This window comes from Pyrus communis, chromosome 11, assembly GCF_963583255.1.
Source record: "Pyrus communis chromosome 11, drPyrComm1.1, whole genome shotgun sequence".
NCBI classification, from domain to species: Eukaryota; Viridiplantae; Streptophyta; class Magnoliopsida; order Rosales; family Rosaceae; genus Pyrus; species Pyrus communis.
In genome coordinates, this window is record NC_084813.1 from 3,492,822 (window position 1) to 3,512,602 (window position 19,781).

The 19,781-nt window shown below is 37.7% G+C and overlaps 4 protein-coding genes across 4 annotated transcripts; 2 read left to right on the plus strand and 2 right to left on the minus strand.

Annotated features, from left to right (window-relative positions):
* Positions 1 to 471: 471 nt before the first annotated feature.
* On the plus strand, positions 472 to 4,445 carry LOC137708160 (uncharacterized). Its single transcript, XM_068447170.1, has 5 exons — positions 472 to 1,070; positions 2,347 to 2,383; positions 2,986 to 3,222; positions 3,325 to 3,372; positions 3,849 to 4,445. The coding sequence occupies exons 1-5, from the start codon at positions 766 to 768 to the stop codon at positions 4,245 to 4,247; spliced, it is 1,026 nt and encodes a 341-aa protein (XP_068303271.1). The 5' UTR covers positions 472 to 765; the 3' UTR covers positions 4,248 to 4,445.
* Positions 4,446 to 8,331: 3,886 nt separating this feature from the next.
* LOC137707782 (uncharacterized) lies at positions 8,332 to 9,045 on the plus strand. Its single transcript, XM_068446705.1, has 2 exons — positions 8,332 to 8,344; positions 8,420 to 9,045. The coding sequence occupies exons 1-2, from the start codon at positions 8,332 to 8,334 to the stop codon at positions 9,043 to 9,045; spliced, it is 639 nt and encodes a 212-aa protein (XP_068302806.1).
* Positions 9,046 to 9,604: 559 nt separating this feature from the next.
* LOC137708407 (delta(7)-sterol-C5(6)-desaturase-like) lies at positions 9,605 to 13,145 on the minus strand. Its single transcript, XM_068447475.1, has 3 exons — positions 12,777 to 13,145; positions 11,648 to 11,953; positions 9,605 to 10,136 (listed from the first exon to the last, which is right to left on the minus strand). Exons 1-3 carry the CDS (start codon positions 12,994 to 12,996, stop codon positions 9,844 to 9,846), a joined length of 819 nt encoding a protein of 272 aa, XP_068303576.1. The 5' UTR covers positions 12,997 to 13,145; the 3' UTR covers positions 9,605 to 9,843.
* Positions 13,146 to 17,481: 4,336 nt separating this feature from the next.
* Positions 17,482 to 19,234, minus strand: LOC137749318 (glycosyltransferase BC10-like). The gene is made up of 2 exons (XM_068489410.1): positions 18,989 to 19,234; positions 17,482 to 18,126 (listed from the first exon to the last, which is right to left on the minus strand). Exons 1-2 carry the CDS (start codon positions 19,232 to 19,234, stop codon positions 17,482 to 17,484), a joined length of 891 nt encoding a protein of 296 aa, XP_068345511.1.
* Between the last annotated feature and the right edge of the window lie 547 nt (positions 19,235 to 19,781).

Sequence of the window (19,781 nt, forward strand, 5' to 3'; positions counted from 1 at the left end):
ACAATGATTACGAGCGAGTACAAATCCTCTTGTAGTAAATTAGAGTGATTTACAATTTTGCCCAAAGATCCCACTGACATAACGACATACAACATGCAGTCAGCGATCCCCCTCTATACTTTTGATGTCGTCGGGAGAGATTTTTTTAGTGTGATTGAAATATGGAATGATATATCATATATTATTATATTAACGTTAGAATGTATGTGTTAAAAAATTAATAATTTAAAAAATACAATTTCTTAACATTTATATAAAAACATGCAGTGTAGCACTCATGTTCTCATCACCATGAAAAAATTCTTGTCGTCCACCACATCAAAAGTGACCACGTGACACTTCCACTCGACGACACGTCTCGGAACCAAACTCCACGTCAGCCATACAAATCATCGAACACTCGGTAGACCCCACACAGCAACGATTCGGCCTTCACATTTAGGCCTCATTATCTTATCCCATTCTGTCAGACTAGACATTCATATAAAGTCGTCGTCCGAAAAACCATAAAATTCTAAAGACTCCGAGCACGTCAAAAGATGACTATGTGATTTCGTCGGCCAATTTTCAGGCGTTCTCTCTCCCTCCAATTTCCCACGCGCTACCACCTTCAACCTCCACGAGGCGCCACTGGTCAGCAATCACGTGCTTCTGTCGCGCTCTTGCGTCTATGTCAGTTTGAGGCGAGATCGATCCAAGGGTGTGCGTTAGGGGCCTCTGATATTTCGGTTGCCGACTGGCGCCTGTGATGAGAAGGACGATAAGATGGGCGGAGTGACCTCTTCGATCGCAGCCAAGTTCGCTTTTTTCCCGCCTAGTCCGCCGTCGTACACAGTCGTCGCCGACGAGTCGTGTGAAGGGAGGTTCCTCATTCCGGAGGTACCGAGGAGGGACGACGTGGATGTGCTGAAGCTCAGGAATCGCCGGGGGAATGAAATCGTGGCCGTACACGTCAAGCACCCCAAGGCCTCTGCAACTATGCTTTACTCCCATGGAAATGCTGCTGATTTGGGGCAGATGTTTGAGCTTTTCGTCGAATTGAGTACTCGCCTTCGGATTAATTTGATGGGGTAAGTACGTGCTTATGATTGTGGATTTTGGTTTCTTGGTTTTTTAATTTGATTACTTTCAAATGGGTTGGTAATAATTCTTACGGGATTTCAAAGCTGAAGTTTTTTTGGTAGTGTTTGTTAGTTAATTCAGTTTATTTATTGCTAATTATTTCAGCTTAGAGTTATAAATGTGAAAATATATTATGAAGTAAATCTTGTAAAATTTGGAAGCATGGCTACAAAATTGGTTGGCTGAGCTCAATTATTTCCTTTTACAAGTATTCCAAGAAATGCAAAATTGCAAATCAATGCCACAATAATGGAAAATGAAAGCAAAAGTATAAAACTTTAACGAAGTAGTTATATTTCTTTAACACACGAAGCAAATTGGGCCTAATTGGTGGCACATTATGATCTTTCGAGCTAGTTAGAAGTGAAATTTTCCCTTCCACGCGGACATAGACTTGCGGTTTTGGTGTTTATATGTTATTTTTAGGTTCATGTCAAGTTTCTATATTCCCAACAGGAAAAGCTGGATTTGCTACAATGTAGCACAGGAGGTGAATAATGTAACCATAAAGCTCATGTTGGTTTTAAATTGATTATTTTCCCTTATGAAAGTAAAATTTTTACGCGAGCAATTGAAGATAAACTATAACGGTGAAGTTATAATCTTATGTTGCCTAGACTAAAACCTTATGCATGGTTAGATATTAGAATTTTGTTCAGCTGCATGCAGTCCGTATGCGTGCTTGCAAGCACAAATAGTGTAGACTCATTTGGAGAGTAATATGTATTTGAAATTATGTGGTTTTAGTGAATAGCGATTTTATGCTAGTGTGCATGCACTTCTAGTTCTACATGCAGTTTGCAAACAATGACAGGAATAGTAGACAATAATGCATACTGTTTCCTTTTATTTACTAAACATCCGGATGAAAACCAAAATGGGTTTTATATACACCCATAACCAAGCAACCAAAGCGAAAATAAAAATAGACTAACGAAACACTTCACATGTAGTAACGTTGGTGAAGAGAGTCATCTTCCACGATTCACACAAAAATACCAATCAGATAATGTCTCAAGAATTTTACTTGAACAGAGGAACATGACAAGATGTTCAACTATGTACACAGGTCAATCAGATTGTCAAACACATTATGTTTGGTACTGAGATTAAAGAACTCAAAAACAAGATTCTTTTCTAAATAATTATAGTAACCAACAAGCATTCAGTATGTTTTCTATCGGTGACTTAATTTAATAGTGTTTGTTTACATGGATTTCGCAGGTATGATTACTCTGGTTATGGACAGTCAACTGGAAAGGTTAGAAGCCTAGTCTCAATTATGCTGTCATAAGATGCTAGCTTCTTGATGTGTTTTCGAGATCTTAGTGTTAGATATGGTTTATCCAACTTAAATGGTGTAATGTATAATTGTCTCTGTGTATCTTTTGATTCATTTGTTTTTCCTTTTTTTATTGGAGGGTGTTAGATCATGGTTTCTGTTTATTTCTTGTTCAAGATATTAAGCTTCTGATCCGACTGTTTAAAACAAATAAATTCATTATACTTTTCTTAGGCTGGGAACTATATGGCTAAATGGGCACTTGAGTGTAGAAAATGTGAATGCAGATATCGTCAAAAGATGGAATTTGACTAGGAAACTAAGGTTGGAGATTCTTTTGCATGTTAGTATCCTTGTATTTTGGTGGTTGATTTTCCAAGAGAAAAATGGACTGTAGCTTGATGCATCTGAATATATGTTTGTTTCCTTTTGTTATTATACGCAAGTGATAAATATGGGTATTGCATACCATTCATTGATGTCAGATGCTTGCCAAATTATTTTGTTAATGCGTCTAAACAGTTAGGTTTGATAGCAGTTCATGCTTAATGAGTAACAGTCACCTTTTTCTCTTGAATCAGGCAACCGAGTGTAATACGTATGCGGACATTGATGCAGCTTATAAATGCCTCAAGGAGAAATACGGGGTCAAAGATGAACAACTAATATTATATGGTCAGTCTGTTGGTAGTGGTCCCACTGTTGATCTTGCATCACGTCTACCAACCTTGAGAGGTGTGGTATTACACAGTCCCATTTTGTCTGGGCTGAGGGTGTTGTACCCTGTCAAGCGGACATACTGGTTTGATATTTACAAGGTAATTTTGTACCAGTGATTTTACACTGTCTGCTAGTTTCATCCTCCAAATGGGACTTATATATATTTTTCCAGATTGACCAAAAAATATTCTCTTTTTCAGAATATCGACAAAATTTCAATGGTGAACTGTCCTGTCCTGGTTATACATGTAAGTTTATCTCCTCTCTTCCAGTTCTTACTCTTCTCTCTGCGCACACACACACGTCTGAATGCAGACACAGTTTGAAGTGTAACCGCATGGAGTTTTTAGTAAATTTTCAATAGATTACAAGTCTGTAGATTAATGCATGGTAGAGTTTTCAACATATTATCGAAGTTTGTGGTAGAATTGGTAACTTTCTCCTGCTGTTAGGGACAGAAGACATAAAAGGATGCTTCATGCATCATCTATCGGATGAATGAAATAAGTGAATTTGGTTTAGCAAAAACTTATTGTGGTTTGGGAATTGCATTTTAGGTGAGATTTTAGTCATCGTCACCTCATTGGAATCAGGAGAGGGTAGCCACATCATTTTAAATGGTTATGTTACCGCCAGTCATTCACATTCCCTTTCCATCTTTTCTCATACCAGAAACTGTTGTTTGTTTTGTGTGGAAAGTCGTAATAAAATGTTCTATGCCCAGGGGACAGCAGACGAGGTTGTAGATTCGTCCCATGGGAAGCAGCTTTGGGTACTTTGCAAGGAAAAGTATGACCCCTTATGGCTCAGTGGAGGTGGGCACGGCAATCTTGAGCTTTACCCAGAATTTATCAAACATCTAAAGAAATTTGTACACAGCCTTGGCAAGTCAAAATCGACCACAAATGGTTCTAGAACAAGTACAGTAGATTCTGCGAACGAGAACAAACCATCTGAAACCGGTACTTCAGATTCATGCGAAGCAGGTTCTGATCTTCCAGAAGTTTCTAGAAACAGTTTAGATAGTCGACTAGAGAAGTCTAAAAAGTCGAACAAGCCCGAAAAGTCTCGGATGAGCACTGACCGAGCCGACACGTTTAGGAGAAAGAAGGGTTTAGCGTAGTGACTTGTTATTACATGGAGAGCAGCTGAAATAAGGTACGTTATTCAAATGATGTATCAAAATTCCAAATGGAATGGATCTGATTTGGGCGTGGTGTTCACATAAATTATATGTTTCATTTTGTATGTATATGTGTATTCTGCAACGAGGGAAAATCCTGCTTTGTATTTCTAATGGAAAATCAGCGTCATTTAAACACGCCAGAGATCTTCGCCATCAGCATTTCGTGCATTTTCGTACTTTTAAGGGAAGTGATTTTCTCACGCCTTGTTAGCATTTGAATTGAATAACTCGGGAGAACTAAGGGACATAAAAGGGTGTTCTGAAATTAATTCACATTTCTACCGTCTTTGGGAGAAAATTGGCCTCATGGAAGAATCAGATGACAAAAATCAATAGACGTGTGCAGAAATGGTGTACAAATATAAATATACATTTTCAATGAATAATGGTTTAGAGAATGTCGCACAGAAAGGTTGTTCGTTTGTGATTGAAATGTCATTGGTTCGAGTCGTGAAAACGACCTATTTGCAAAATAAGGGTAAAGCTGTGTACGATAAACGTTCCCCCCCCCCCCGACTTTCATAAAGTGAAAAGTCTTATTAACTTTAGAGTCTGCGTTTTTATTGACTTGGAGTCCGCCTTTTTATGGTTTAGAGAAATTGGGAATTTAGTGGTGGTAACATCATAAACTTCCACACATCCGGTGAACTAGGCATGCTAATGGGCAAACCCGCATATGATCAGAATTTTATATTTCGTTATGGTCCAAGCCGCGAAACGTCCCCCTGCCATCGAGAATCTTCCGAAGATCCTTATATTTGGATTTTAACAGAGTACAGGCTCAACCGGGAACACTTGCCACGGGACAACCAGCAAGCGCACTAGATTGTTCTGTATAAAGTTGATCCATAAACTGTTAAATCTAACGTAGAGCATTGGTTCCTCTCTCTTTCAAGTCGAATTTTTATTCTATAACGTTGAGATAAAAATTGAACAACAAACAAGGTGGCACACAGGCTAGCTAGTTGGGTTTAACTGTTGATAACCCAGTACTTTGGTTTAAAGAACCCCTAATGTAATCTCTGATCTTCTCATTGAGGATAGCACTTCTTAGTAATTTTCTTTGGTGCGGAAAACTCTTTCTCTTGGTTCGGGTTGAAATCCCTGACAAGATTAATGTTATACGTATTCAATTTCTTCATCAATGAATATTGTATTTATGCTAAAAAAATAATTAAACAAAAATAAATAGAATGAGAGAGGGGCACTTTCGTTTGTTAATTATTATATTACAAATATACAATCACATATTTCTATACAACCCTAGCTAGCAAGCTACAGCTCATCCATACATAAGGATTCCTCGGACTACAACTCTAACCAGTAGAATCTTGCCCTTTGTGCTTGCTTGAATATACATCAGAAAAAGGGACTTCATATAAGCAAGGTTTGCCTGTACAGTCTTTGCTCAGATTCAAGTGCTTGTATAAACAATGGTGTTAATTTGTTTCAACAACTTCATATGGAGGCCAGTTCTTTGACCTTGTATATATAGTTTGAGTATCCAAGACTTCCCTTGAAACGAAGGCTGACAGTTATTGTGTTGTCCTCCATATCAACTGAAAGAATGGATCCTCTCCAGGTCCTAATGAGTGTGTTCTTAAGATATTTTTTTTTTGGCCATTGGAGCACGGAGCATAGCTTCAAATGCAAGCAAGGGTTTCAGTCCATTGGTAGTGTAACCGGGTGTAATCATATTGAAACGGCAACGTCTTGGAATACACTGGAGCTATTATATTGGACCACATTCCTGAGCTTTCTTTCGTGCAGTCACAACAGGAAACTAACAAGGCTTAGTCGTCGGAGAGGAAGTTATCAATGCATCGACTTCACTTTGAACCACCCGGACCTGTCTTGCTTCATTTCGAAGGGTCAGCAGGCTACTACGGATCATGCAAACGCCGATGCCATTTAGGGCATTTCCAATCTTTTAATATTAACACTGCCCCCGACTTGTTTTTGCTTTCTTTTTTTCAGAATGTCCCTCCTGCTACGTACGGTAGTACTTCTGGAGTAGGCACACACGATATGAATTCCATCAGTACCATGTCATCAACATTAAAATCTAGCAATACAAATGTATTTACTACTTAATTAGTGCTGCATTGAAACGCACAAATCAATTCGATGTGCTCATATATTGTTAATCATGGGCAACTACATCTAAGATGCACTAGGATACAACGAGATGATCACACCATTTCATGAGGCTTTTTTCTAATATGTAGAGACTGTATAAGAAACAAACTGATATTATCTATGCGCAAGAGAAAAAATCCATACACATTAAAATCATGACAACTGCTGTTCACATATATTAATAGAACTAACACGAAAAGGGTAATGTGGTGTGTTTGATTAATCAGATCTCATATTACTCAATTATTCCTTGGCTCAAGCAAATTATTTTCAGTATAGCACCAAATTCTCTTCACAACTTAAAAACCACGGAGGGAGAATATTAAAGTAACACATGTTCTTGCATCTAAAATCACAATTCAAAAAATGTTAAATGAAAATAATAATAAACCAAACTAGAAATTAGAGGAATTAGCTAGGGGTAGCTAGGTTTCAGAAACATCTAAAATATTTATCACCGCAAAACAAGCAAGAAGACGAAACCTTTATCCACAAAACACACATACTGCAAAAGGGAAAAATAAAGAAAGGATACGTATTAATATATAGAAACATATATACCTCTAGTAAATCATGAATACGATGTTACAAAACCCTAGTTTAGGCTCACTAGTAGAAAGGGCACCATCACCGCCTCCTTCATCTTGGGATTCAGAAGACTCGGAAACCTTCACCATTCTTCTTTTTATATGGAAGCTGATCTAGCCAAAACCCTAACCAGCGATTAGAGAGGATGCAATGGCCACGTATCCGTTGAGTATTTATAGCTGAGGACGAGGGCTCTCAGCATGAGAGTGGTTTCGCAAAACAAGAGGCGTCAATACTGTGGGTAGGTAGGTGGTATTAGGTTCATATATGGAATGAGGATTATATTTTGCCATTTTAATTTACTCCTATTTTATTTTTCGGTTTCTCTATTTACCCGCCACTTTCTATTTGAGTTCATCAACGTTTATATTTTTTTTATTATTTATTATAGAAGATAATTCGTCATATTTCATTCATAAAAGGGCGAATACAAGATTTAATAAATGAAGAATATGAGCTGATACGAGAGTAATTTCAAACAAAATATGAAACTATAACATTATAATCACAGATGTTGCAAGAAATTCAAAGAGATGAAGGACTCCTATTGAAGCCAATGAATATTTTAGTGCCACAATATCACACAAGAGATCAAAGTTCTCAACACCAATTAATTGTGAGATAGTAAAACGCTATATTTTTATTTGAATTTTGCAGAAAAGGACATCGCGACTCCAAATCAATTTTTGATCTCGAAGCACCATTTAATAGCATCTAACAAAACTCAACCGGATCTCGCACAATAGCGAAATCACCTCTCAGTATTGTGGATAGGCAGGTGATATATATAAGGTTCAAGTTTTCAATTATGTGAACATGAAATAAGCACATTGTGATGTGCCTGGTTTTCATGTACCGGCGGATACACATAGAGATTCGGTGGTCCCAGAACCTTTCGAAGGCCGGAAAAATGCATGTGAAGGTCCTAAGTCCTTCATCGACCCTCTGAATGTTTAATATGAGACCTTTTTGTGTCCCCTTCAAACGTTTAATGCAATGCCTTCGAGGAATTTATTAGAAACATTTCGCAGGTTGTGTTGATAGCAATCGACATATTGCACACTCCATGCACACAGTCTCTGACTAAATAAAACTTGGAGGCGACTTAAGTGCTTTTTTGGAAATGATTGCAAGATCAACAAAGGGTGGTGCGGAATTTTCCTCGTGGTGCCTTTATGTTACTTCTCCGGCTAGGAATAAGCAGTTGTGAAATAAAGCAGCAGAGTGTTTGGTAAACATTTTTGTATAAGTGCTTTTGGAAAAAAAAAAAAAAAAAAAGAAAAAAAAAAGCAGTATGATACTGTTTGGTAAACTTTTAAGTAAAACAGCTGTGGCTGTGTGAAATGACCAAAAAGGTATAATACTAGATGTGCTATGACAAGCCACGACGTCGTTTGCTGGCAACCTCTTCACCTTCGTCTTCTTCTCCCTCCTCATCTTTTCTTTCGGCACGGTCTTCGAAAATGGGACCCGCCTCCTCACCTCCTTCGTCGACCGCGACCCTTCTCTCAAATCCTTCATCTCTTGCCTCGACCTCGCTGGCATTGGCAATACCAACCACCACTCTCCTAGATCTCCAGCCGAGTCCCTTTCTGTGATCTCTCTCCACCGTCGACACCGCCCATTTCTTCACCTCACCCGTGTCGGAACCTTAGATGATGATTTCTTCTCCGGCGATGACGACGACGCTTGCTCCCTCTTCTGCCCCAATCAGATCGCTCCAATCCTTATTTTCTCCTCCTACTTTTACTCCACCTCCAAATTAGGATTTAATGGAACTTACAGGACTAGGGTTTCTGAAATTGTGCGCTCTAGCCTCACGTTCAAGGCTGAGAAATTCACCATTTCTGATGACAAAGCTAGAGGCAGAGATGGTGACGGAGAAAGCAATGAAGGGGAGGAGAAAGACGGCGATGAAGAAATGGACGATCGGGCCGTCGATTTGCAATTCTTGATCACGGATTGGAGCTGGGTCGCGGGGACGTGGCGGCGTTGTTCTTCCTCTTGAAAGTGTGAGGAATCAGGAGAAACTTTGAAAATAAGCCACTTTTTGAAGTTGCTTTTTGCAGCTTCCACTTTTTAGCTTTTTTTCATCTGAAACTTTGAAAAAAAGCTGGTTTGGGGTGTTTACCAAACACCAAAAACTCTCCCAACTTTTTTTCTTACCAGCTTTTTTTAAAATCACCTCAACCACAAACCATACCTTAGTCCCCATAAGTGTTATGTTCCCAGATGATAGATAATTAAAATATCTTCCCCAACGTTACATAAATGACATGTTTACTTACACGATATAGATATATGAATTGTTTTGATTCCTGACCTTTTATGACTAAACACATGGTATTAGAATTATTCCAATTACTGTTTTCCTTTGTGTTTAGTAACAAAAAAAAATACAAAAAACTGCGAGTTTCAAATTAAAGTTCATAATCGAATACCTTAAAAGTCAGAATTTGACGGATTAGCGAAGAAGGGGGTGGAGCTTGTTGATCCATACCCATTTCTTACTTACCCTCCTACTCACTAAACATTGCCATATAGAAAAAGAAGAAGGGCGTCTCTGATTTGATGAAAATTCCTAATCCATTCAAAACATGCCCAAAAGTTTACAACTACAGTTTATTTCAAAGACTGCATGGCTATGTCGAATAGATAAGGAGATAAAGCTCCTCCTAGTCCTCAAATTATCTTCTCTGCTAGCTCCTATATACAAGCAGAGTCCACAGACAAAAAGAAATCAAACCATCATCGAAATTCATTGAAAAACCAGAGCCGCAGAAAGCTAATCCATGCAATGAGTGCATCATAAGACCTTCGATTCATCATCCAGGGGATCACGTAGAGTTCCACACATCCAATCCATCCATATAGTGTAATGGCCATAATTATGGCGGTATGTAGTATGATGTATGGTGTGGTAGCCGGCACCCATGACAGGCCATATTTTGGCGTGGATGCAATCGTGAATGTTCGCTGTCCATATGGCCTCAATAAATAGGAGCGCTATGTGGGTGGTAAAATGCATTGGTACAAGAAATAGAGCTATAACATGTGGAACTGCCTGCAGTATCCCATCAATTGGGTGAAAAGCCAAACCTGACATAAACAGATCCAAAATAGTCGAGCATTAGCAAAATAAGTAAACAAAAGATTTCAAAAGCCTGATGACAAGGTTGATGATTGTAGGAAATAAAGCTTATCTGAACCAAACGAAAATAGTGTTAAGTGGAACCACGTTCCTTAATTTAATGAAGTACAAACCAGTAATTTGTTTTCCCTTGCATCATATTTGTCGGGAATAACACGTCGAGTGGATCAGAAAACAAGTGACTCTTACAAGATTAAACTCAGGAAAACAAAATAGGAATTGTTCAAGTGACATTGATTTCCATTAAAAAACAAAAAAAAAAAAAAAAAACTTAAAATGGCCTTTTTACTTATGGAAAACAGATAACATGTCATAAACAAAAGTTGATAAGATGTCAATCTCAAACAGAATGCAGAACTCTTAAACTAAGCACTACTGATCAACAGAGACCGCCAGACTCAAATCCACATGAAGATAAAAGAAAAAGGTACATAACCAATTTCCGAGGAATGTTTTATTTTTCCGGACAGGGATTCTGATGAACTGAAACACACAATAAGTGGCATGAAACTACCACTTCAGTCCATGAACATTACGCACAAAATAATCCTCACTGGGACTCTAAAGCCTATACCATACCAAATCTACTGGGTGATAACAAGGTTGAATTATTAGTCAACCAATGATCCTGGGGAAAAACTTGAGGACATTAAAGTTCTTTTATCAAGTCCTAGGTGGGGAGGGAGAATTTGCAGAACGAATGAAAAATAGTACATCATTAGCTTGTTAAGGTGAAAGTCACAGAAAAACAAGAAAGCTGAAAGTGCATGTGCATTCCATGTATTTTTCGTGCTTCTTACTGATCCAGAAAGCAATTGAGACTTGTAAAGTTGGTTTCCAGATATACACTGAGAGCGGCAACGCGAGTTAGAGCCAAAATCGCCATATGAAAGAGATTAACAGTCTTATGTTACGGAAAAGAAAAGTAAAAAAGAAAAAGAAATATTTTTTTTTAAAAGAGAAACTTTCTTCCAAAATGGCTTCTTTCACTCAACACTCAAAATTTAAGTTACTAAGCAAAAACCAAAACTGTACAGAATATGAATGGAACTTTGATAAACGAGGAAGGATAAACAATCGTGGAATTCCTAGAGTTTATCTATCGCATCAAGTCCTTGAAAGTCACGTTCTACGACAAAATAGACTAGAGGGGAACTCAATTGGCAGGATAAAACAAACTTAAAATACAATGATAATAACAAGCAAGATATCTGGTGTTCGAGCAAGAGATACGCTGGGAAGAAAAGGGGGAAGCGTGAGAGCAAGACAGAGGAGAAAGAGTTCAGTAAACAATGTCACAGAAATATGTATCCTCATCAAGTGCACCAAACGCAGATTTTACATACTCTATAACACAATCAAACATGACAGATATATATGTGCCCATGCATCCGAATCCGACAAGATGTAAAAACAATCAAATGGCCATAAAGTATGAAAGTTTAGTTTGATAGCTTACCAGCAAACGGAGAGAGGGTGTTCTGCTTGTTGTAGATATGATGGGTTGCATGAAGATATTTATACAGAGGTTTTATGTCATGCAACTCTCTGTGCATCCAATATATTCCGAACTCCACGAATACAAGATAAATTGCTAAATACAAGAGGTAAGCAGGCCAACCCACATCACTTATTCTTGCAAAGCACTTTGCCCAACCATTTTCAACCATGTACTCAGAAACAGTTGGAAGAGCACAGTACCAAGGCATGGCCTTCATGGCAACATATATTTGCAAAAGCATGGCTTTGTTCGAGGGAACGGCATCTGCAATGAGGGAACAGATAAGGAAAGAAGGTAAATTGTATTCAGCCTAAAGGTAGTTGTCAATACGGACGAAATTTTACGGTCAATTAACAAAACATCATAGGATCCACAACCTACAGGCTACAACCTTGTAACCTTATGTATGCTGAATCTTTGTAAAAAATTTAATCACTAATCAATATGATAGAGAAGTTGAGATACAGATCCATCATTGTACATAAAAAACAACTCGAACAACCACAGTCCATCTAATTTTCCTGAGATTAAAATAAACTACTCATAGAAAACACAATTGAAGAAAGAGAGCAATGAAGAAATTAAATCAAAACCAACAAACAAATAAAGAGACTCAAAAGTTTTGAACCAAGCAAAACCAATCTGCTAAATAGATTTAGAAATCACTAAAACTCTCCTCAATCCATACTTTGAAAATAACAAGAGTAATTAGATAGGAATTCTAAGAAATCACATAACTACTCAAAAACAATGTGATGGTCTTTAATTATGCTTTACTTTTTAGAAGCGATATTCTAATTAATCTAATTTGAGATTTGAACTTATGTACAAAGAGCGAGGAAGCACACTCTTCTAGCCAACTATAATACATCTGTTTGTTTTTTTTGGTGTTCCATAATTTCCATTATCCATGAGAGGAGAGATTTTCACAATCAATAACCAACAGTACCCACCAAATCACAGACTCACACATATTTCATTCCACAACCAAACCACCAATTTTTATTTTATTTTATTAAAAAACATAACGAAAAGTAAAAGTCAAACCACTAAAAAGGAAGAGAGAGACCATTGGACATTGGTGTACCTTTGGGGATGTAAGTGTTGCGTTTCAAGTAATAAATGTAGAGGCACCAGAGGAAGCCGGAGACGAGGTAGAGCAAGGTCCCTCCGACGTAGTTGCGCAGCCACGTCTGGAAGAAGTGGGGGAGTGGGTCCCACACTCTATTGGGCACGAGGCTGCCGAGCACAATGCGGTTATAGAACGTCGTCCCGTCCAGGAACGGGTTCAGGTAGGACTCCTCCATCGGCGCGACACGATTCTTCCGGCGAGGGGCAGCGGCCGGAGATTTGAGCAGCTAATAAAAAGGTAGGAGAGAGAGAGGGGCAGAGAGACAGAGGCAGGTAGGCTGCGCTGGAGGCGAACGACTGATGCTGAGATTCGTTTGTCTGTTTTGTTATGCTGTGTTGTGTTTTTTTCAAGTTGGGAGTACGTGGACGACGTAATTTAAGCTTTTAGTGGTATGCTATCGATTGATATGCTGAAGGGCCGGACCATCATGCTTCATGTAGCCCTACCTCCACCACCGCTTGGAGAAATTTTTCATTGTGACGGAAATACGGGTGGTACACCACGTATTTTTATGTAAGTGGTGAGAAATTTTATTTTTTAAGTTATTAACTTTTTAACAAACAAATTCCACCATTTCTATAGTGACAAGTGGTGTACTACCTCGTATGCCGGTCACATTGAAAATTCTCTCAACTGCTTGCAAGCTGGAAATTACAATGCAATCCTTAAAAAAAAAAAAAAATCAATTCAACGATATATTTATGCTAAGGCTTTTTCACAATGGGCTGAAAGATTAAGTGTGACACCTATAATGTAAGAATCAAACTTTTAATGGGGCAAGGAATCTGAGTGTTAAGATTATGATTCTTAATTTTGAGTTCAGTGCTCATAAGTGTGATTCATATACAACTAATGACAAAAGAGAGAAAAAAGATAACCATTCCCAAAATAGAGAAAAAGAAAAAATAGACAGGTGTAACATTTAATTTACAAAACTCACTCCTATCAAACTTACAATACTTTGGCAATAGTAGTGTCATGGTGCTTGATTTTTATATATGGACATTAGATTCACCTAAACCAATGGGGAACACCTATAATGAGCTTGCCACAATAAGTTGGTATCGAACTCTCTGTCAACGAGATTTGAACACAAGACCTCAATTTACAAGTAAAAAGAAATACAACTAGACTATAGGATTAAGTGACGGTACATTTTCTTAAAAAACTAAAATGTTCATTTGTTGCAAATGATGAATTGTCACTGTGAATATGATCTTCCTTTTTAACCCATTGTATTCTCAGTTCAATGATTCTCCTATTCTCCTGATCTAATTTAGGATAGTAATATCATCTGTCATAAGAAATAAATAAAAATCCATTTGTTTGAATATGCCACAAACATGTTTTGAGTTTAAACACCAAATATCTAGAAATTTTTTCTCTAATTAATACATATAAATAGCATAAGCTTCAAATTGGGCATACTTAGAGCAATGGCATTAAGTTAAACAAATATCAAAATTGTAATTTTATTGTGTGAATTAAGACACGTGGCGCTACAAGAATTTGAGGATGCACCAACTAAAAGTTTAGCAATGGTTGTTTTTATTCATAGAATGGGACTATGGGTGCCAACTGATATTTATTTATTTATTTTTGCTCTCTTTTACTTTTGAATTGGTACCTAATGCATTTAGGTATTTAAAACGAAAGAAGATGTGAAATTTTGTGGTGAGTTTTTAAATTTAGTCATTAAATTAGGCACATTTCGAGTAAATAAGTACATAAACTATACTTGTTGAATTTTCATAATTCTTTGATTCGATGCATATATATGGTGGTTAATTGTTTACAATTACACATAAATAAAGTTTACTTTATACATAGCAATTTTAATGAGTCATACAATAATTCAGTGCAAATGGCTCAACAATGTATTTACTTAATTGGTCAAATTTTATCACTAACTAATACTACAGTTTAGTGGTATTCTCCTTCAATTATAAGTGAAAGGTCTCAAATTTGACACACATGAATGACGATGATGTATTATATTTGTGTTGATTTTGATAGTCCTATCTCTTTTTTCAAAGTACGACACCGTTCTTAATAAAAGATGGTAAACTTTTATCCAAATGCATACATGCATAATTTTAATCATCGGTTGGAGAAAAATTGTTGTCACGATATATATGCCTGCTTAAGCCAGGCACATGCAAGTAGCAAAATCTGTGGGTAAGAGAATCTTTCTCTATAGGGTTAACGTGAAATTTGCAATCCCATAGATTTCACATACCGCTAGTTTTTGCTAGGATTTTTTTAGGAACGTCCAAGTACTTATTGATTAGCAGAAGCAGAATTACGTATGAAGACTGAAGAGGGCACTCCATAACATGCATGGTGCTAATTACAATTAGTATCTAATCATCGTCAATGAGAGTGTCCATTCAAAAGAGATTGCACAAGATATAAGCAAATCTAGCTGATCATCTATGTACCCACTACACTATTTGTCTCACAGCCTGTAATGCTTTGGATGATAACTCTTAAGCATTTGTATCTTGAACATCGATCATCCCCATATCTCCCAACTACTTTTGGTGTAGATTACATGTATACATGTGGACCACCTTGATCAGGTGTACGGTAGTAGTGCTGAGCACTTGTAAACTTTACTATCAAGTCTTGAGTAGTGCTACACTTACCATTAAAATAGAAAATTGAATGAAATCATTTTATAAAATAATGATATAGTTAATTACAAAAAGATCTAGGGCTGATGAGTTGATCTACATAACTTGAAAAGTAAATAGGCTAAAAATGTAAACAGCGCAATAAAGACTAGCAAGATTCAGGTCATGAAGGGGAAAATAATACTATAGGAGTCCACTGAGTTCACTGGTATCAGACTGGACTGAACAAGAAACATATGCCTCAGAGAGAAATTCAAGGATGATTGGAATTGTACGTCAACTGAATCATAGCATAGTGAGACAGAGTTGTAAGAGTTTTAGATCTCAAGGATAGTAGGTAGTGTTTGCTTCAAAGGAAAACTAATTTGCAATTGTAGCTTAAGAGCTAGAGGTTTTGCTGAAGAGCAATTTGGGTAGTGTTGAAAAGCAATTGAGTTGATTGAAGAATCACTTGAGGTTTCTATAATACTAGAGATTGAATTTTGACGAAGGTCCTGAGCTTGAAGGCCTTTGGTTCTATTTATAGGCAGTGAAGAAGGAGCAACCTCAAACTTAATGCTGAACTGGAACATGGGTAGATCGGTTATTTGATACTGATAATAACTACAATTCTTGGTTGTTGGCCTTCAGCAGTGTCGTGTGGCACTTTGCATGGTTGCTTCAGTGACATCAACTTATTGGATGACGTGTTCCTCAATATTTAAGGATGTGAGAAATTTCTGGATCAAGTCGTATGCGTGGCAAACGCGCTTTGGGTAGGATCGATTCCAAGCCCTCAGATGATTGTGGAGTAGTGAGTTGGTCGTCCGAACCCTAAGATAGGATTCCGGATTGGGTCTTGAAGTTGGTGGACTGATATCATGCGACTTTAAATAAATAAAAATATATATTGGTTCGATAGAGCAGATCTTGTTTTTATATATAGTCCAAAGAAGATGAAAGTCATATTGAGTATTCTTCGTTGATATACCCAAGTCTTTGTTTTAACACGTACTAAATTCTTGCAGGTTGTAACTATTGTTAAATTAATGCAGGATAAGCTTTTGAATTCACGCATCTTTTGCGAATTACGAAGATATAGACAGGTTGGGATTGTTCGAATTTCTCCATCGACTCTGTTGCACTTTTTAGATTTTACGTAAAGGTATACGACCGAAATGCACGATGACCTCATGGGTTGTCGACCAGTGGATCCCTCCGAAGCACGTTATCCATTACGATTAATTGGACCACAGCACAGCACTCATGACGCACAACAGCATAATCATGCACGTCACACTCGGCCTTAATTTGGTCCCCATTTGAAGACAGGAGATAGACGATATATGCAGTAGCAGAACCCCATTTGCTTCTTTATCAGCAATAACCTAGCTCGCTCGCTCAGGTGGAATGAGAGCGAGAACCGCCAATCTTATGATTCCTATCCTGCTAGCTAGCATATTACCGTGCATGCCAGTAATCTATTTATACACTTGGGGATCCGACACGTAGACTCAAATGAATTTAAAATTTACTCTACGCCAAAATTACTGCATGCTTTGAAACATTGGATGGATCTGAAGGGAAATCTTCTGTGAATCTTGGTTGGAGCAGCCCTAATTCTACTATTAAATAAGTGTAGTGCCATTCACACACATCTTTTTACTTCTCACATACCGTTATTAATTTTGTGCGTTGATTTTCTTCAATTCATTCGATCTAACGGTCAGAAATTGAGAGGGGTGTGTGATAAATAAAAATAAGTGTTTGATAATCACTCTATAGGCAAGTTTGGTCACACTGTGGTCGATCTCGTCGTTCACTATAATATTAAAGGTCAACCGATTGGGTTTTTTAATCTCCTCGTTTATTTTATTTATTCGTTTATTTTTATTTATGGCCGAAAGCTTGACAAGTAAGCAAAAATGGCTGGATAATATAAACATCAAATTATAGAAGAAAAAACCAGCCCAAAGAAAACTGTGTCCACATGCCTCTCACTTGAACCACTTAACTACACCACACATGAAATATTATAGAACAAATTATGGATCAAAACCAAGTAGCAAAGGGGCAACCCGCAACAAGGGCTCCAATGCGTCAGGTAAGAATTTTCTAGCAAACAAGAAACACACTGAAGTTGTATTGCCATTGTACGTGCATTCTGATCCGAACCGAATCCGATTAAGAAACTCATCCGTAATATCCATCCATCCAAATTTTCCAGGATGAGGACCACCCCTTGACCAATCCACCCAGGTGACGCTCCTATTTGAATTCAACTCAGTGTACATCAAGTTCACAAGTGTTGGAATATAGTGCTCATCAATGTAACAGGGAGGGTTGCAGTACTGTTGAAAGATCGGATAATATTTCCGATCTGAAACGATGTGGACGGCAAGCTCACGGTGCACTTCGAACCACTGAGACCCCTTTCTCCAATCTGTGATGTTTATCATGGGGTACATTTGAGGGTTGTATCGGCCACGGCCTGGCTTCCTCGGGTCATCGAATGAGTTCAGGAAGCTTAGGTTTGAGTTGATGAGGTAGTGATATGCTGTTGTGAAGTTGAATAGAGGAATGCAGGATTCAGAAAGCAACACAAATCTTTGATTGGAGATGTCAAGAAGTGCATTTGCCAGGAGTCGTCTCTCGGCATCTAGCATTGATGATGTCCCCCAATAGACTGGCTGCAACCGAATGAATAGTATTGGTTTCAAATATAGCAAAGATTGTTTAATTGCTTTCTTCTTCATTTTGGTCATACTTAAAAATACAGAAACTCTTATCCATGAGCTTATTATCTCCAACAAATTGGGGTTTAATGTTCACCACAACAGTCTAGAATGTATGAGTTCAGTGGTCCATTACGAATTAGCGTGTTTGGGTTAATTGTAATTTTAACAACAGATACAATACGACTTGAAACTTGCATGAAGTTAGCAGATTTGAGTTGATTTTTGCTTCACATAAAGACAAACATGACACAACCCAGACTCTAACAAATTGGTTATGCTAGGAAAGCTGAAGCTTAGGGCCGGTCTAGTAACGTTTTACAAAACAATTTTTAAAGATCTATTGTATTATGATATGCAAAATATCTAATAATTGAATCCGAGAATAATTTTTTAAAAAGAAAACATTGAAAATGTATTTGAAATGTGGTTGTAATATAAACTACTGTCAAACACGAGCATGACATATTGACAGGAATTACTATCCTAGGACTTTCTTAAGGCTCAGCCTTCAAGCTATTGGATATATGAATGCTAAAGTTGAAACCAATATCAATGTTGGATAAATGATCAGTAGTAAGCTCCACACTAATTGATTTCCTAAGAGATGTGTACATATTAACTTGATCAATCACGTTTAAATACTTCCGTTATAGAAGTGAACCTCTACCATACGGTCTAATGGTTTTCATCTCCAATTGTAGGTGGAGATTTTCATGTTCGACTTACACAAATAGTGAATACGATACCAAATTGGTGCTAACCTATTTTGGGCTTAGCTCAACTCCCATCCACAAAAATAATGAAGGGAACTAACCTGGCTATGAATTCTTCTACTATGGAACACAGAATCTTCAGGCACTGATTCATTGAAATCGGGGTGTGCGTGCACATAGATGGAGTATAGTCCTTCGTGTCCCTCGAAAAACTTCTCCCACAAGGGAGACAAAGGCAGAGGTCCCTTTGTCAAGAACATGAAAGCCACTTTCGGAACAAGCTTGTAAGGCAAATCTTGAATTCGAGAAACCATCAATGCCCTCGAAAACAACTCCTTGTCACTCATATTGTGTACAAGGAATTTTTGTTCTGTGAGTGAAACACTGTTAGATGTCCCATTTTTGGAGAAAGATAGTATGAGAAATGGCGGCGGTGGGGGAAGCGGATTTAGTGATGGGGGTGGCGACGATTGAGCTTGAAGTGATGATGGTTGTAAAGGAAAAATATTGTTAATGGAATTTAGGGAGGCTTGAAAAGTAGTGAATGAGAAGCTCTGGAAATATAAGGTAATTATGATACCTAGTGACAAGCCTATACCAAAGAAAAGGAAATGAAGGACATGGTTTAGCTGGATTAGGGTTCGGAAGGGCCGGAAAATTGATTGAATTTGGAATTGCTCATGGCTCGTCATTTCCACTGGCCAGATCGGAAAGAAAGATATCGAGGAAGGAGTTTCCTAGCTGGCTAGCTCATCAAACTGCTACTAGTAAAGTCAAGCTGAAAGTTCTTGCAAATATAGGCTTCTCTGTGGAGAAGGTATTTAGCATGTTCTTTGTGGACTTTCTACATCGTGCTTCAAAGTTAAGCAGGAGATTAATAGTAATTTAGCTGTA

Excerpts from the sequence above, each read along its gene's own strand:
- LOC137749318 (XM_068489410.1), bottom strand. The coding sequence starts at position 19,234 with ATGAGTGACAAGGAGTTGTTTTCGAGGGCATTGATGGTTTCTCGAATT. Across the intron at positions 18,127-18,988 it reads GTAGAAGAATTCATAGCCAG|CCAGTCTATTGGGGGACATC; the intron begins GTTAGTTCCCTT and ends ATTCGGTTGCAG.
- LOC137708160 (XM_068447170.1), top strand. The coding sequence starts at position 766 with ATGGGCGGAGTGACCTCTTCGATCGCAGCCAAGTTCGCTTTTTTCCCG. Across the intron at positions 1,071-2,346 it reads CTTCGGATTAATTTGATGGG|GTATGATTACTCTGGTTATG; the intron begins GTAAGTACGTGC and ends TGGATTTCGCAG. Across the intron at positions 3,223-3,324 it reads ACTGGTTTGATATTTACAAG|AATATCGACAAAATTTCAAT; the intron begins GTAATTTTGTAC and ends TCTCTTTTTCAG.
- LOC137708407 (XM_068447475.1), bottom strand. The coding sequence starts at position 12,996 with ATGGAGGAGTCCTACCTGAACCCGTTCCTGGACGGGACGACGTTCTAT. Across the intron at positions 11,954-12,776 it reads CAACACTTACATCCCCAAAG|ATGCCGTTCCCTCGAACAAA; the intron begins GTACACCAATGT and ends CCCTCATTGCAG. Across the intron at positions 10,137-11,647 it reads CACCCTCTCTCCGTTTGCTG|GTTTGGCTTTTCACCCAATT; the intron begins GTAAGCTATCAA and ends TGTTTATGTCAG.